At 36.1% G+C, this 18,276-nt stretch overlaps 1 protein-coding gene across 7 annotated transcripts in view; it reads left to right on the forward strand.

The window, feature by feature from the left end:
• ablim1b (actin binding LIM protein 1b) overlaps nt 1-18,276 on the forward strand; it is a gene marked incomplete at its 5' end in the record, with an annotated part of 80,724 nt that overhangs the window by 51,010 nt on the left and 11,438 nt on the right. For 3 of the 7 annotated variants that reach the window (XR_013819219.1, XR_013819220.1, XM_079851605.1), the window contains 9 exons: nt 1,880-2,006; nt 2,190-2,283; nt 10,370-10,457; nt 11,247-11,305; nt 11,608-11,736; nt 12,942-12,986; nt 14,480-14,557; nt 15,054-15,212; nt 18,146-18,190. Coding sequence is in view for 3 of the 7 variants with exons in the window: in XM_079851605.1 (XP_079707731.1) it covers nt 1,880-2,006; nt 2,190-2,283; nt 10,370-10,457; nt 11,247-11,305; nt 11,608-11,736; nt 12,942-12,986; nt 14,480-14,557; nt 15,054-15,212; nt 18,146-18,190 (824 nt within the window). The remainder of the gene's footprint in view (nt 1-1,879; nt 2,007-2,189; nt 2,284-10,369; nt 10,458-11,246; nt 11,306-11,607; nt 11,737-12,941; nt 12,987-14,479; nt 14,558-15,053; nt 15,213-18,145; nt 18,191-18,276) is intronic. The other 4 variants (XR_013819218.1, XR_013819221.1, XM_079851603.1 and 1 more) reach the window with 2 other exon arrangements.

An 18,276-nucleotide genomic window follows, 5' to 3' on the forward strand; every position in this document is an offset into this window, starting at 1 on the left:
GAGCAACAGTAGTGCTGATTTGGCAAACCCCACAAAGCTTTTACCACATGACACTTCTAAAAACCTGCACTGAGAGTTTGATAAACCTCATGACAGGTGGATTGAACACAGGTCTCTTTGAAACTTTCTCTTCACACATATTCTTGCACACACACACTCTCTCTGTAGCACACAGTGCAAGTAGAGGCCGAGAAGGCTTAAATGATGCATTAGAGCACTAGATGCAGTGCATTATATACTCTCCTCACTGTCAATGGTTGCCATTGTGCCTGGAGCAACATCAGCAGCGTCTGGGAGCTCCCCACCCCTCCACATCCGCCCCTGCTTTTTTAAAAAACCTTTTGGGATTTCAGCCAAGGAACATAAATAGAAGATGACATCCCTGAGCTATTTTTATCCCTCAACCTTTTACACAAGTTACACATGTATTAACTAAATTCCCTCACATGTGGAAGGAGGATGGGAATGTCCTTGTTGTACCTTATTCATTGCAATAAATGATGATTCACTATTGATCACTGCATGAATTTTATGGATATTCTTTGCCTGAAATCACTTCTAAAAGCCTGAATAGTCAGAGCTGGAGGTTGTAAATCAACAGGCCTCAAACTAAGGGAGAGTTTTTTGTTTAACACTGACATCTAGTGGAGAGAATTGTTTGTGGGCCCCAAAAAGTATAAAAAGAAATATGCATGCCATTGCATTGCATTTGCATCTAAATATTCCTGCTTCTCTACTGTGTATCATTGTTGTTATTAACTAAAACTAAAAAATCGATTTTGATATAATTTAATTTTTGCTGAAGTAAAATATGAATATTAGATGAAAAACTTAAACTTAAAAAAACAGTGAAAGCAAGTAACGGTAATAAATACAGTAAGGGTAAGTTGTTGAATTGAGTAAAGTAGTAAAATGAAATAAAAGCTAAAATAAAGCTACGCTTTAAAAAAATGTTTTACAATTTTTTTTTTTACAATTTTTTTTTTCAGTTAATAGTAAAATTCCATCAAATTGAATTGAATAATCCTTACATATTTTAATTAAATAATTGAATAATCCTTACATATTTTTTTTTACATGAGGATTATTCAATTCAATTTAATGGAATTTTACTATTAATTGAAATGTGTAAATCTTTTTTTATTGTTGTTTTTCAGCATAAAACATTTTTTGAGTGTTTCTTTTGAGAATTTGAGAAAAATACACATAACAAATTACTAAAATGTAAACTAAAGTAAAAATTAAATAAATACTAAAATGAAAACTGAAAAATATAAAAATAAAAGCTCATTCAAAATAATAATAAATACTTTAGTCACCATCAAATCAAAATTAAGCATTCTTATTTTAATGAAATATTGCAGTATTTATTTTAAATGATTTAGCCTTGCAAATCATTATTTTATTCAAATTAATTTGCCCTCTTAATAGATAAACGAATTAGCAACACTTCCTCTTCTAAGCAACAACTTAACTTCTCTTCTCTTCTCTTCTCTGATGACATGACAATAGCAAACCACAATAATCCAATCAATTCTCGATGGACAAAATAAAAGTCCCATAATAATAATAAAGTCCCATCCTACATTTTTAGTTTGAGAAGCTATTTTACTCAGATATACTAAAAATAGGAAAGAAAACAATATCGCGAAAATTTTACTATAAAAATTATACTAAAAGAACACTATGTAAAGCAGTACATCAAATATCTAATGCTGCTTGTGACTAGCAATTTTGAGTTAATTACTGATAAATACAGTAAATCCTTTTGACTGTTTAAAAAAAAAATGTAGATGCCATGGGGTCTATCAGTGTCATTTTCAGGCTGCTATTCAGTACGTGTGTGTGATCAGGTGGATCTGTGTGTGTTCTCTTGCAGACTGTGCGGGATGTGGCAGGGATATAAAGAATGGCCAGGCTCTTCTGGCCTTGGACAGACAGTGGCACCTCGGCTGCTTCAAGTGCAAGTCCTGTGGGAAAGTGCTGAGCGGGGAGTACATCAGCAAGTGAGCTATGCCTTCATTATTTTTTATCTTTCGCCATCTCGTGCCTCTATAATTCCCCCTCTCTGATCTGTCCTCTTTTCTAATAGCATTCAATTTTTATCCTGGTTTCATTGAGGTGAAATAGAATACAGTAAAAGCATAAATCTCTCTTCTCTCTCTTTCTGCCCCACCCTCTCTTTTAAGGGATGGTTCTCCGTACTGCGAGAAAGACTACCAGATCCATTTTGGCGTGCAGTGTGAGGCCTGTCATCAGTTTATCACAGGGAAAGTTCTGGAGGTGAGTTTCGAGTATGCGTATATTGAATTATAAATGATAAGGCATTATACACGTCCAATTTCATAATAGAGTATTGTGTATAAAGCAATAGAAATTTTGATTATAAATCTTTAAAAATATTTAAAAATGATATATTTTTGTATATTATTAAAAAATGTACCTATACATTTTTGAATGATTTGTTGACTGTTTAGAGCCAGTAGAACATTTTCATTAGATGTAGTTCTTTCATCGCTCTGGAGACTTAAAGGGATAGTTCACCCAAAAATGAAAATTCTGTCATCGTTTACTCACCCTCAAGTTGTTTCAAACCTGTATGAATTTCTTTGTTCTGCTGAACACAAAGGAAGATATTTGGAAGAATGTTTGTAACCAAACAGATTTCGGTCCCCATTGACTACCATAGTATATATTTTTTCCTACTATGGAAGTCAATGGGGACCGAGATCTGTTTGATTAAAACATTCTTCCAAATATCTTCCTTTGTGTTCAGCAGAACAAAGAAACTCATACAGGTTTGGAACAACTTGAGGGTGAGTAAATGATGACAGAATTTTAATTTCTGGGTGAACTATCCCTTTAAAGTAGATCTCATTTATGATTTAAATATTAAATCATAGATGCTTCTCATTCAGTCAGGGAGAAAGACACTACCGTTCAATTTTTTCTCTCTCTTATGTTCACAATTTAAAATAATTGCTGTCTATTTGAATATATTTTCAAGTGAAATGTATTCCTTTGATGGAAAGTTGACATTTCAGCATCATTACTCTTTAGTGTCACATGATCCTTCAGAAAATATTATAATATGCTGATTTGGTGCTCAATAAACATTTATTATCATCAATGTTCAAAACAGTTGTGCTGCTTAGTATGCTTGTTAGAGTATAGAACTATAAAATGAATGTGGATAGTTTAGATCAGATAATTTGGCTTCGGAAGAATTTGATAAGAAACTTTTGCGTTCATATTGAACTCTTGTTTGCAGACTTTGGTATCTTGGGAAATCTAAGTAGTTTTTTCTGAAAATCTAGAGGAGACGTTTAATTTTTTACTCAGGAGAAAAATCAGAAGACTCTCAATTTAATCCTTTTGCTGTGTAAAAGAAACATTTGAGATATTAATGAGATCAACGATGACCTCTTGTGGATTTTTTTTCTTCTTCTGTTCAGTGTTTTATAGTTATGTCAGTATGTGTCAGTGTTTCAGAATCTTACACATCCGTTCCCACTAAACATCTGGATCCCCTAAGAGTGGAGTCGTTAGTCTGACCCATGTCCATACACACACATCTCAACAATCACGAACACAGCTGAACTTACATCATTGCGCCATTCATCAAACATTTTAGAACTGACACAAACCCACGGGGAATAAAGCAAAGCAGGGCTGTTGAGTGGATTCCAAGACCCCGCCCTGCTATTGTACGCGGGACGGCCCCTTTGAGGCCGGGCCCCTTTGATAGGGTGGGATTGGAGTGAGATAGAGAGGGGTGGGCTAGGGGGGGAATTTAGGAAAATTCTCCAGAAAAGTCAAAGGGGAAACGTAAGGCACTGAAGGGGAATATAGGAATACTCTTGTAAGTGACAAAAGTGATTTTAACTGCAAGGTCGCAGGGCTGGGGTGCCACACGAGCAGCCTGCCAGAGGTAAACTTCCTAAACTCTTTCAGTAGAGACGGTTAGATGTTTTCTAATTTTTTAAAGCACTTGACTAACATGTTTAGAGTTATGTCATGATGTGTGTTCTGTTCAGTTTAAGGTGCTACATGTAATATAAGCGTGTTAATGGTGTTTATCAACAGAGTGTATATATACTTCAGATCCTTTTTCTTTGCTGTTTAGGTGATCACGGTCAAGCTTTGTCATCCTGATTATACTGACCTGTCAACAGTCTATTAGTTACCGGTTCTCATCTGTGCTCTATCACACACAGTCTGTTTGCACTTACACACTTAAGTAGACTAGTTGTATTTATGGGGATCTGTGCAGCCACAGATGGTGGAAAGGAAGTGCACTGGAATCTTATGCATGTGTGACCTTAGGAGATCAAAACCAGCTCACCATCTATAAAAATCCAGGCAGATATGTGTAGAATCTCAGTGTAATGTTAAAAGCAACAGATGCCGCTGGTCTGCAGATGGCATCGCGTTTGTGCCAAGGAGGCCATTCAGATTTAATGAGGGATGAATAGCGCTTATAAACATTGCTGTGGAACGCTGTTATTTTAGCTTTGGTTATGGCTAGAATCGAGACTTTGCAGTCAGCAGTTTGTTTTCTGTACTATTAAACATTTGTGTTGGGAACAGACAATCGCAAATGCTATTAGATTACTCTGGGCTGTCAGCTTCTATATGTCAACCGTGGATAAGTTATTTAACTGCAGTGAAGTTTCACTCTCATTAAACCTCACCAATAAGTGTCTAATGAGACTATCCAGAAATGAAAAGTCTGCCGCACCAGCTGGCCCTGCATTATCTCACACCACACACACACACACATATCCAAAGTGTACCAGACGCCCTGAGGGAAATTGCTCAGAGGTTGGAGTTCTCAGTTGTGCTTAATTTAGGTGACTTTTTCTCAGAGATTTTTTCTAAATGAGAAATAAAAATAGATGATAGAGTAGGACTAGCTATAAAATGAATATGGATGGCATTGCTCACATCATGTTTTACAGAAGAATTTTATGTGAAGAGTTCTGACTGGCTTTTGAGTGCAGACTTCAAAAGTTTGGGTCATTTCTTTTAGAAAGTAATTTATACTTTTATACTGCAAGGATGCATTAAATTCATCAAAAGTGACAGTAAAGACATTTCCGTTTTAAATAAAAGCCTTCTTTTGAGCTTCCTATGCAACACAATATCCTGAAATAAATGGATCATGTTTTTCACAAAAATACTAAGCAGCACAACTAATTTCAACATTGATAATTATAATAATAAATGTTTTTGAGCGCCAATTCAGCATATTAGAATGATTTCTGAAGGATCATGTGACACTGAAGACTGGAGTAATGATGCTGAAAATCACAGGAATACATTACATTTTACAATATGAATAGAAAGTAGTTATTTTAAATTGTAATAATATTTTATAATAGTACTGTTCTTCCTGTAGTTTTGATCACACAAATGCATTTTTTGGTGAGCATAAGACACTTCTTTAAAAAACATTTTAAAAAAATCTTACTTTATCCCAAACGTTTAGCATAAGTATTAAATGAGCACAATTTATGATCTTTTCTGAACCTTTAGAGACATGAAATTGCGAAGGTATAGGGAATTATCTGATAAACTCAAGTAAAGTCTTCATTTGGTCTCCATTCATCTCAATGCTGTCTAGGAAAAATAATCTTTAGGAGTTAATCATCGTTAATATATCTCATTTGTGTTTTTCTTTTTCTTTTGGATGTTCTCTCTTTGTCTTTTTTGCGCTTTGTGACTGTTGGGTCTTTTTTGGAGAGTTTAGTTTTTCTGTTTGCTGTAATAGTGGCCAATATCTCAGCAAACTGCACCTTGTCAGATTCACTTGTCTGACTCTTTCCTCATTGGGCAGGTTTGTAGAGTGAAGTGTTTTAGTTCAGCTGAGGGAGAACATGCACAACAATGCATACTGTGAGTCTGGCAACACAATACTGGGCTATGTTGCTGAATACAGATGAAAATGACTCTTACTGGCATTCATACACACACACACATTATACATGATAGCACCCTTACTGAAAAGACCAGCAAAAATGTCCATGCTAGAAGACCAGCTGGATGACTAGTTAAATAAGCTGAACACCAGCTTAACCAGACTAGAAGACAGTTGTACCATATGAGCACCATTTTAGCCAGACTTGGAAAACAACCAGCAAACCTTAGGAAACTTCAAACAGAATGTGTTTTTGCTGTTAAAAACGTGAGATGCAGGTAGGTGAAAAAGCGCACGATCTAGAGACGCGTTTTTCAAAAGTTGTTGAGCGCTGTGTTTTTAGAATGCTGTGCCATGTACGAGACACTGCGAAAGACGCGAGCGCAACGGTTAAAGAGCGTCTAGTGCATTTACATTGGAAAAAATACAGAAAAGTAGTGCAGTGTAATGGTAAAATGCGTTCTGTGTGAAAGGCCACTTAAGCTGCTATTATATTTTTATTTCATTTTTTTCAGTATGGTGCTTTTGATGCACACTGAAAAAATGTTTAGGCCTAAATTTATGATTTATGTATTTGAATAGCATATAAAATTTTGGATTACACCATTTTAACATCAACAAACTAATGTGATGTATATTTGTCAGTCAAACATAAATGAAACAGAAAATATTTCTGCACTAAAATCATAGCATAGTTTATTATTAACTATTTGATTTTATTTAAATAATCATATTTTCAAAATGCATTTATTCAAATAGCTTAGAATCAGCATAAATCTGTTAATTTTGGAAAACATTTTTTTTTCAGTTTATTTAACAATATTAAATTAGTTCAAATGTATGAGATACCTGTACATAACAATTGGATTTATTGATAATAAATAAATAAACCTGGTGTGTATTTATTAGTACTATTAATGACATCTTTCTTAAACGTTTAATTTTTGTATGGCTGACAAATGTGATGTTAGTTTGTTAAAGCTGTGTAATCCAAATGGATGGAAATGTTATATGCAATTCAAATACATAAATCTTACATTTACACCTATATATATATATTTTTTAGTGCAGCTAGGTTAATAAATCTTGCTGGTTAAGATGGATAAACAACACACATTTTTTTTTGTTTTTGTTATAACAACTTAAAATGTGTTGAGATAACTTAACTAAACTGAGCCAAAGTTAACTAAACTTAATATTTTAAGTCAAGCACGAACACATACTTTTTTTAAGTTGAAACAACACATTGTTTCTTACTTTAATGTTGAATTTTAAGTTGTCATAAATACTGTAATCGCAGAAATAATTTTTTTACATCAACATCCCATGCATGGGGCCAGCATCTAAAATAATAGTTATATATCCAAGCACTTTCTCTCTTTTCTTTCTCCTTTGCGTCCCCCAGTCGTTATTCCCCTTGCTGTTTTCTCTTTATCCCTGTGTCCCTCCCTCTCTCTGGCTCTGTCTTCTGTCCACACCCCTCCATCTGGGCTGAAGTAGAGGCGTGGACTGTTCTTGGCCCCAGAGTTCGATGCTCTATGTTTTCTGTGTTTGTTTCTTGTGATGCAATAGGAAATGACTGGCAGCCGTCTCTCTCGGACAGAGCGCTACTCAGAGAGGTAGAACATGTTGTCACTCTGGTTTGTTGACTGGAAAACTGTTGCATGGCCTTGTTGCCATGGCAAGGAGACCCGGGAGCCGAGGGGTCACATCTGTGTGAAATCATGCGTTTCAGCTGCATTGCCTCATAGTTCAAGACAGCCGAGGACCATGGGATGTTTCCCCTCGGAGGAGCCAAATGGGCGACTCCCTCTTCAGCGTGCAGAGCTCCAGCTGATTGAGGAACAACAAAACAATTGAATTGTGTGCCTGTATGAGAAGCAAGATAAACAAAGCTTTAGATTTTTTGGTGCAGTATAGCTTCTGTGAACGTATGATATGAATTTCACAGAGTAAAAGAGCAAATCTTTTGAGTGGGAATTAACAATTTCACTCATGTCAAGCTCCAAAATGCACCATAAAAAATGTTATATAAGTAGTCCAACGATATATTCCAATTTGTCTGAAGCCAATAAATAACATTGTTTGACAAAAGAGGCATCAATTGCCATTTATTTTGTGGTCTGTATGACTTTTGTAGATATATTTCAGTCTGTTTGTCATGCAAAGCCGTCATATTGACAAGACCTGGACAAATATGGACCACTTTTATGATTATGATGCCACTTGTTTCTTTTTTTCTTGTTTTTTTCTTCTTCATTTTAACAGCTTCACTGCTCATTCACTTTCATTATTGAAAAGAGAGTTCAGAATATTCTTAAAACATTTTGTGTGTGTGTGTTCCACACTTCCACAGAAGAAAGAAAGGTTTTGGATAACAAGAGGTTCAGTAAATAATATATACATTCAATTTAATATTTAAACTATGCTTTTAAGAAGTGAAAACGATAAAAAAGGAGAGAAAAATAACAGATAAAGAAATCAAAAAGAAAATGGCAAAAAAGCAGTGTTGCCTCAAAAAAAGAGTATTTTGAGGAGGTTTTTGAAAGAGAGAGAGAGAGAGAGAGAGAGAGAGAGAGAGAGAGAGAGAGAGATCAGAACTGCAGGGCTCATCAGCATTCCCTGAGCTAACTGAAAGCAGCAGAATGATGAAACAGTACTGCAGATGACTTACAGCTGTGCGCTACATGACCTAGAGTGATGATCTCACACACATACACAATCTTATGTGGAATGCACTGTACCTTGAGCTATGACTGGTAAACTGTATACACTACCATTCAAAAGTTTGGGGCTGGTAAGATTTTTTGTAATGTTTTTGAAAGATGTCTCCTTTGCTCACTAAAGCTGCATTTATTTGATCAGAAATACAGTAAAAACAGAAATAATGTGAAATAATATTAAAATTTAATTTCCTTTTAAATGTTATTTATTCCTGTGACTAAAAACGTTTCTGCAGTCATTATAGTCACATGATCTTTCAGAAATCATTTTAATATGCTTTTGCTGCACAAGAAGCATTTATTATTATTATCAATGTTGAAAATAGATGTGCTGCTTAATGTTTGTGAAAACTGTGAAACTTTTTCATTCAAGTTTCTTTGATGAATAGAACTTTCTAAAGAACAGAGTTTATTAAAAAAATTATTTTGTAATATTTGAAATGTCTTTACTGCACTTGTGATCAATTTAATGCATCCTTGCTTAATAAAAGTTAATGAAGTTAAATGAAAATTCTGTCATTAATTACTCGCCCTCATCTCGTTCCAAACCAGTAAAACTTTCGTTTATCTTTGGAACACAAATGAAGATCTTTTTAATGAAATCTGAGAGCTTTCTGTCCCTCTATTGACAGTCTACGCAACTACCACTTTCAAGCCCCAGAAAGGTAGTAAAGACATGATTAAAGTAATCCATGTCCCCTTTATTTACAAAATATTAATCTCCAAAACACGTTCACGAGAGCATCATGACGCATGCATGTTGTGTTGATGCGAGAGCAGACATTGTTATGTGAACGTATCTTGGAGATTAATATTTTGTAAATAAAGTGGTAAATTATATATATATTTCATCTATAATGATGTCTTTACTACCTTTCTGGGGTTTGAAAGTGGTAGTTGCGTAGACTGTCAATAGAGGGACAGAAAACTCTCAGATTTCAGTAAAAAGATCTTCATTTGTTTTCTGAAGATGAATGAAAGTCTTAGTTCATTTCTCTGAATAAAAAAAATTCTTACAGACCCCAAAATTTTTAATAGTAGTGTTTATCTGCGACTATCTGAAACCCTTAGCCTAAGATGGGCTCCATGTGATCATGCCCAGTGATCATTTTTCAATGTTTCTGCTTATGGTTGAGAATGACCTTCCAGAAGTGAAAAGACTGACAGACTGCAGTGTTTCTCAGCCCTGCCAGCTCCCTAGTGAACCGCCCAGCTCTCCAATATCAGCATTCCAGCTCATAGCTGTGGCTGACGGACCGTGTTGCGGTGGTTAGCGCACGTGCATCTGAAATGTTGAGCAGGGTGATATCCTGTATGCAACATAACCTAGCAAATAAAATCTTTATTTATATATTAATGTGTATGACAAGCCAGTCTGAAATTGTGAATGTCTTTATGCTGGTATTGTTCTCTTGACCTGGAAGCATCCGGAGGTCAGGAGGGTATTTTTGTGTGTCAGGGTAAGGTAATATGGGATAATGTGCTGTGCAAACAGTGACTCTGTAGATCTTAACAGAGCTTCATTCATTGAGAACACACACGCCTTCTTTTAAAATAAGTGAAGTGCAATGAAATGACAGCACACCCCACAGACTGTTTCGCTTTGCCACAGATGTTAGGGAATATCTATTCCAGTCTGTTTTGCCCAGTGCCGTGTCTCCTTGGAATGTTTTTTTTTTCTCGTGAAATCTGTTGACCTCTGAATGTTGACCTTTGCCCCTCACAGGCAGGAGATAAGCACTACCATCCAAGCTGTGCACGATGCAGCAGGTGCAATCAAATGTTCACGGAGGGGGAGGAGATGTACCTACAGGGTGAGCGCAAAACTTTAATGCTACATTTACTACAGAGGATTGAAGCCTTCCTGGAACTTTCCATGAAAAATTCAAAATTACCCTTGAAACTCTTGGAACTAAATATTATATGAGGGTAGATACAGCTGATTTTGCTACTTAAGTAAAAAAATAAATAAAATAAGATAGTAGTTACATATTTAAATTTCCCATATATTAAGGAACATTTTTCATATGTTAACTGGTAACAGGGTTGAAAGTCAAACTAAGTTATTTTTATTTTATTTTCATTGTTCATGTTTTCTTTTTTTCTGCAAACCTGTTCCCATATTTTGGGATATGACTAAATACAACTGATTTTGTTATTTTAGCTACATAAAATAAAATAGTTATTTATATATTTATTTCCCCCATAAGTTAAGGAAAAATATTTATTCAATAGTTTTTCTTATGATAACTTTGGTAACAGGGTTGAAAGTCGAGCAATGTTTATTTTCTGTTCATTGTTCAAGGGTTTTGTATTTTTTGCACCTGTTGCCATAACTCTGTCTAAATACTTATTTTGATGTTTTGACAAAATAAAATAGTATTATTCCCCATAAATTAAGGAAAAATATTTGTGTGATCTTTTGATGACTTTGGTAACAGGGTTGAGTGGTCGAGCTGGATAAATGAGGTCACACTACAATGTGTTTACAAATTAGGAAAATGTGTTGGAATGTTCCAGTTGTAATATGGGGACAATCATGTCGTAACATATTTCTCATATACCCCACCCTCATATTTTGTCTTGATTTCTATCTCCCAAAGGTTCTACAGTATGGCATCCAGACTGTAAGAACAACAGTAGAGTGGAAGAGAAGTACAGAGTGAGTATCTATCTTTCTAAACACTTAATCAACCCTGTGTGTCTGTCTCTCTCTCTGGAAGAGAAAACTTTGCTGAGCTCCTCCCTCATATTGTTCCCAGAAACAACAGTCTACGAACCCCTGGGAAACGTCTGAATTTGAAATGCACACATTCTTTTCAAAACTTCCCCCAGTGACTCCAAGGTTAAAATTAAGGCTCAGGTGCTCTTGCTGAAGCGTTACGTCTGAATCACTAAAATAGAGTGCATGTGTTTGTTTGTCAGTGAGTATTTTGTCCATTCTGTTGTGATTCTCCTCCTTAGGCAGCTTGGCAACATCCTAAAGGAAAACCCAGTCCGTTTGATATCTTTTACCCCCAGTCTCAGATTCAGAGCCGGGGCCCAGGTGGCTCTCAGTCTCAACTGGGCCGGCGTCCCCTGGGCAGTCGTGAGGTTTGCAGTCTTCTGCTCTGCACTCCCTCCAAACTGCAATGCTTCCAGCTAACACAGCTCCCTCCAACCGTCCTGCTTTTCTCCGAAGCAAGACTGAACTGCTGTGTGTTTTATTAGCTTCATATTAGTCAACTTACACTACCAGTCAAAAGCTTGGAATAATTTAAAAAAGATATGTTTTTGAAGGAAGTTTCTCATGCTCATGAAGCGTTTATTTGAACAAAAATACAGTAAAATGGTAATATTGTGAAATATCATTCGAATTTAAAATAACAATTTTCTATTTTAATGTATTTTCAAATGCACTTTATTCCTTTGATGGAAAACCTGAATTTTCAGCATCATTACTCCAGTCTTCAGTGTCACGTGATCCTTCAGAAATCATTCTATAATATGCTGATTTCTTATCATTATCAATGTTGGAAACAGATGAGCTGCTTAATATTTTTGTGGAAACCGTGATACATTACCGCTCAAAAGTTTGAGGGTCAGTAAGATATAAAAAAAAGAAGAGAAATTAATAGTTTTATTCAGAAAGGGTGCATTGAATTTAACATTTACAATGTTACAAAATATTTCTATTTTAAATAAATGCTGTTTTTGTAAACATTCTATTTATCTAAGAATAATGGTTAAAAATGTGTCATGGTTTCCACAAAAATATAAAGTAATTGAACACCAATAATAATTGATAATAATTGTGACACTGAAGATTGAATTGTTTCTGAAAATTCTGCTTTTCCATCAAAGGAATACATTTAATTTGAAAATACTTTAAATTAGAAAACAGTTCTTTAAATTGTAGTAATATTTCATAATATCGCTGTTTTTACTGTATTTTGATCAAATAAATGCAGCCTTGATGAGTATAAGAGACTTCTTTCAAAAACATTTTTAAAAAATTCCACAATTTTGACTGGTAGTGTATACACCCCTCAGCCAGAGTGAACCAGCACACTTAAGAATATGCTTGCTCTCTCCTCCTGCAAGTTAGGATATAATCCTCATGGAGATGTGGTAATTTCACAAAAATAACCTTATATCCCACAAAACCTGAAATTAGGATCTGCCTGCATGCATAGGATAGCAAGCAAGGCTGCGAGTAGATGACTATGGATGTGCTTGAGTTAGATGGCCGCTGGCTAAGGTGAATGATTCAAGTGTTTTGTTGAGTGTGATGTCATATCCTTTTCCTCCCTTCACAGCCCCTCCCACCCTCAGTAACCTCTCTGCACCAATCAGAAAGGCAGGTACTGTATTCTGCTTTTGGCAGCAGAGTGGGGAAACCCCGAATGTGTTTCGCAGCTCTTGCGTTTGCAGTCACCAACCAGCAGAGGGCTTTCTGCCCTCACCAACTTCCCCTTAACAGCCTATGTGTGAATCATTACGCTTTTCACCGCTGCAAGCATGTGGCTCAAGCCCTCCAGGGCTCTATTCACCATTACAGGAATGACGGCTGTTTGACTCTTCATGCAGAATGGTCTCAGATATGAGCTCAGCTCAACATGTAGCGTAACTGGTCTCTCAAACGGAAAACTGTTCCTAAAGGTCGTCCAATTCGGGTGTTTTTGGTGACAACTGACCAAGAGTCCATATCTGAGGGATTGGCTGCACTGGCTGCACTGATTGTATGATATGAAACCGAATGCATCTTGGGAAGGCTTGTATTGGAGTATGAGGCAATATGAGCTGGAAATCCGGTGGTTTTCTAATTTGTGCTGAATGAAAGCTCAAGAATGTGCTTACTTCACCCCGAAATAAAAATGTTGTCATCATTTTCTCTTGTCATTCATACTTGTCACTTTTCAAACCTGTATGACTTCCCTTGTTAAAAAGAAGTGTGCATAATTGTGCTTAATTTTCTAAAACTGTATATTAAAAAAAAAAAAAAAAAATATATATATATATATATATATATATATATATATATATATATATATATATATATATATATAAATGAAATAAAAGGCCACATAAAGAAAGAACACTTTCATTATTTTGTTTCTTAACACAAAAAAAGTGCGCTTTGTAATAATGTGAAATTAAAAGTTTTACTTTTTAAGTCAGTTTTAATAATCTTTTGTCATGCTTTAAAGAAATTACATACAATCATGTACTTATGTGCTACTTACGTAGTTGGGTCAAAGCACTCTAAAGTTCAGCTTTTAATATACATTTAAACTACAATACATTTTCATTTAATTGCGATTAACGTGCAGTTAAGTATCCAAAAACAATAAAACTTTCAAATCACACGTTAGAATATTCTTTTAAAGTATATAGTATTTTGCATAGGTTTTTTCCTGTATGGAACACAAACAGAGATATTTAGCGGAATGTCCAAGCTGCACTTTTCAATACAATGAAAGTGAAAGATGACCAACAAGATTTTAAGAATAACGATCCTCTCACAAAGCTATTGTATGGCTTCAGAAGACTTAAAATATAGTGCATAGTTACTTTACAATGCTTTTATGGTGCTCTTTTGGTGCTTGAAAGCCCGGTCCCCATTCACTTCCATTATATGAAAAAGAGTAGCGTGAACATTCGTCAGACCTTGTCCTTTTGTGTTCCATGGAAAAAAGAAAGTCATACGGTTTTTGTATGACATGAGGGTGAGTAACTGATGACAAAATGCTAATTTGTAGCTAAGCTATACCCACTGGCATCTATGAGTGTGTCAGGAATATGTGTGCGTGTTATCTTCGGCTTATTGCTAATACAACATCTCGTTCTCCCGCAGCCCACAAGGTCATCGTCTGAGAGTATCTGTTCGAGACCTGGCTCGAGCATACCTGGATCTCCAGGTCACACCATCTATGTGAGTCCCACTCAACGGCGCCCACAATCGTTTCCTGAGTCTATCAGATCACATCACTCAATCCACAGCGGATTCTGATGCTGGTATACTTCAGGGTCAATGTAAAAAAAAAAAAAAAAAAAAACCTGGACATGCAGGAAAAGCACAGGAGTTTCCTTCATCTTCTCTCCACTCTTTGCCTTCGCCTTGTATTTGACATCTGTAGCATCGTTTTTGCATGTAAACGAATTTAGAGGATCATTTACATTAACACTGAAAGTCTGTTAAGCAAATGTATAGCTTTCCACATAAGCATGCCTCCAACAACAGCGTTCATCTTTCCACACTGTGCATTTACCCCGTGTGATGACCTTTGTGAGAGCTGTAGCTTTGGTTGGATGTGATGTGGATGACCTTTGACCTGTGCCCTGACCTCTTCCTCATCAACACCTTTTCTCCCTGTGTTTCTCCACCTATGTGTCCCCTTCCCCTGTCCCTCATCCTCTCCTTCCTCCAGGCAAAAGTAGACAATGAGATTATTGATTACAAGGACCTAGCAGCCATTCCCAGAGTCAAGGCCATTTATGACATAGAGCGTCCAGACATGATATCCTATGAGTCTCTCCATTCCACCTCCTCCACCCTGGAAAGACAAAGAAGGCACAGCCCTGGAGAGGTAATCTGAATCGTAAACTTTTAGTGTCTTTCTGATTAACAAACGATGTGCTATTATGACTTAAAATGATAGATATAGCCACTATATGGCTGAGTAGACATGATGTCACCGATTTATGTTTATATATATTTATTCTCATATTTTTCTGGACTAGGTGTGGCTTTCATAAAAATGAAACTCAAGCCGTTTTACCTCAAATCAGACAGTGTACCTGCCTAAAAATGTTTGAACAGCCATGCTTAGCATTCCTGTTCTTCAATTTGGAGATGTGAACGGTCTAGTTTTTATTTTTAGCATTACAATTTAGAGTTCGATTATTTGAATATATTAATAATAATTTATTCATTTAAATATTTTAAAGTCATCCTTCAGCCTCCTTGGAAGTTTGCTGAGGCCCTCTAGTGGGCCCAGACCCCCTGTTTGAGAGCCACTGGTCTAGTTTCCATTATCAAACCTGCACTTGGGTTTTGGCCACTTTAGCGATCTGGCCCAAACCCTACCAGACTACCCCTATATAACAGACCCAACCCTGCCAGTGCTCCATAGTTGTGATAATACCATCCCATTCCCAGGTCCCTACTTTGTCACAGTAACCATAATAGCTCTCTGTCCCCATTATCCCATTAGTGTTCCAAAAAGCACTATTGGTTGAGGCTCTCAGGCCGCGGACAGAGCAGATGTGAGCAAGTGTGTGCTTTTGCTCATTTCTCTGTATGTGATCATGTACATTGCATGTATTCCTGTCAACATGTTAGCTATGTCTATGCATGAAAAGAATGTATGAGAGATGTGTTTTTTTTATTCTCTGTGACTGCTCTTGGGTTCCCATTGTCTATTAAACATTGCTCTTCTGTACCTGAAAACGCCTGTGCGCATTCTCTGTGTAGAGACAGCAGTGTCGCAGCGCCCCCTGATGACCATAATCAAGATTTCAGACAGTCTGCGGTGTTGAAGATGCACGTTAAAGGAATATTCCTGGGGGGGGGGTTCACCTGCATCTGTGTTTGATTACCACATACAATAATTTAGACATGTCTTTGATTGTATATAAACAAACAGGAAATATATTTACAGTGAAATATTTACAATGGAAGCCTATCAAGCAAGTGGGTCAAAGTGTTTTTAGCAGACATATGAAGCTCACATTGTTGTTAGCACTTACTTGAATCAATACTTAACTTGAATTTTTTAGTTTTTTGAACTATAATGTTTAAAGTTGCCTAAATCGTCCTTATGAGTTGGGACTACTTATTTTGGTGTTGGAAAATCTGATTATGCACTACCAAAAAACAAAAAAACAAAAAAAAAATATTACTCTACCGTTCAAAATTTTGGGGTTGATATATAAAACGTTTTTGAAAGAAGTATCTCAGGCTCTTATTTGGTTTGCATTTATTTGGCATGTAAGAATACAATAATATTTTGAAATATTATTACAATTTAATTTTAAAATGTAATTTATTTTTGTGTAGCAAAGCTGAATTTTCAGCAGCCATTACACCAGTCTTTAGTGTCACATGATCCTTCAGAATCAGATCGTGTCACAATATATTGCAATACAAAAATGCAACAAAATGTATTGTGGATAGTATTTATATATTAAACTACTATATAAAATGTTATGATGTTACATATAATGTATAATAATGCAATGGGGGAATAATTGTGGGTCCTGATAATGCCAAATGTCTTATGTTACATTATTTTAAATATATCTAGTGAGTGACAAAGCATATTTGTCTAAAATAATTCTGTATTTTCAGCTTCAGAATCATGACTATTTTTATCCTGGTGTTACCATTGTCCGGTGCATTGGGTTACCAGCACCAAGTCCAAACCTATTCATTTACACCCACAATGTAATATCAAATTTAGCATTTTAATCAACAGTAAAAAAATGTTTTATGTTTTATCTCATGTTTTGGAGTTTAATAATATTATATCGTGAGCTCAGTATCATGATATGTATCAAATCGTGACATGAGGGTATCATTACACCCCTAAATTTATTTTGTAACAATGCGAAAGCCTAGCACTTTTGATCAATTTAATGCATCCTTGCATGAATAAAAGTATTAATTTCTTTCAAAACAAACAAAAAAATCGTACTAACCCAAATGTTTGAACGGTAGTGGTTTTACTAGCCCAATGACAAATATTTTATTCTTCTTTAAAATACAAAATGAGTCTAAAAATGAATTTTGCTTCTCCAATGCTACTTAATTTACCTTTTTTTGAAAGATGTTTAGATATTTTCACTGGAACACAAGACCCACATACAGGTTTAGCAAAAGTAGCTGGGTTTGCTTTTCATGTAACGGAGGCCAGCTAGTGAGAGCAAGAGGCAGACTAGCGACTGAGACTGCAGTCTTCTTAGGCTCCTTGTTAGCATTCCTAGCTACCATGATGGAAACGTTGGTCGGAGTGGGGCGAGTATAGGACCGGAAATGTTGCGTTGGTGCCGTGACCCGGATGGGAGTGAGGTTTAGGGGGCGGAGTGTTAATGGAGGCCAGTTAGCGAGAGCTGTGCATGTAAACCTCACTCCTCTGATCTCAAGAGGCGCACTAGCGACTGACGCTAGAGACTCCTTTAGCATCCTTGTTAGCATGCCAGAGACGGTGGTTCGAGTCATACAATAATGACATGAGTTTGATTTGACATGTAAGAAAGGAAGCAAGCAATTCTATCACATTAGTTTTAAGCTAACCCATCAAGTTATACTTTCGAAAAAGCACAGTCGTGTTTTTTCTTTGTAGTGCGACCCACTAGCCAGCTAGCCTTTTATTGTAAGTGTATTACTGTTAACAACATTATTACCTGTGGTAACCAACCAGTTGAAAATTACCAAGAATATTCCTTTAATGCATAATGTTTTCTTGAGTCACTGACAAGCTTTTAGAGTAACCAAACTCAACCCTTTCCTCCCCTACAGCCTGTCAAAGCCTCAGGTGGCAGCCCTCCCAGAGGCAGAGCCACAGTAAGTGGAAGCAGGATAGAAATGACCAGTTAGTTTTGTGGATTACCAACCCAAACTAATAAGAACACAACTAACATATTGATTTA

This window comes from Squalius cephalus (genome assembly GCF_949319135.1).
Source record: "Squalius cephalus genome assembly, chromosome: 19".
Classification (NCBI taxonomy): Eukaryota; Metazoa; Chordata; class Actinopteri; order Cypriniformes; family Leuciscidae; genus Squalius; species Squalius cephalus.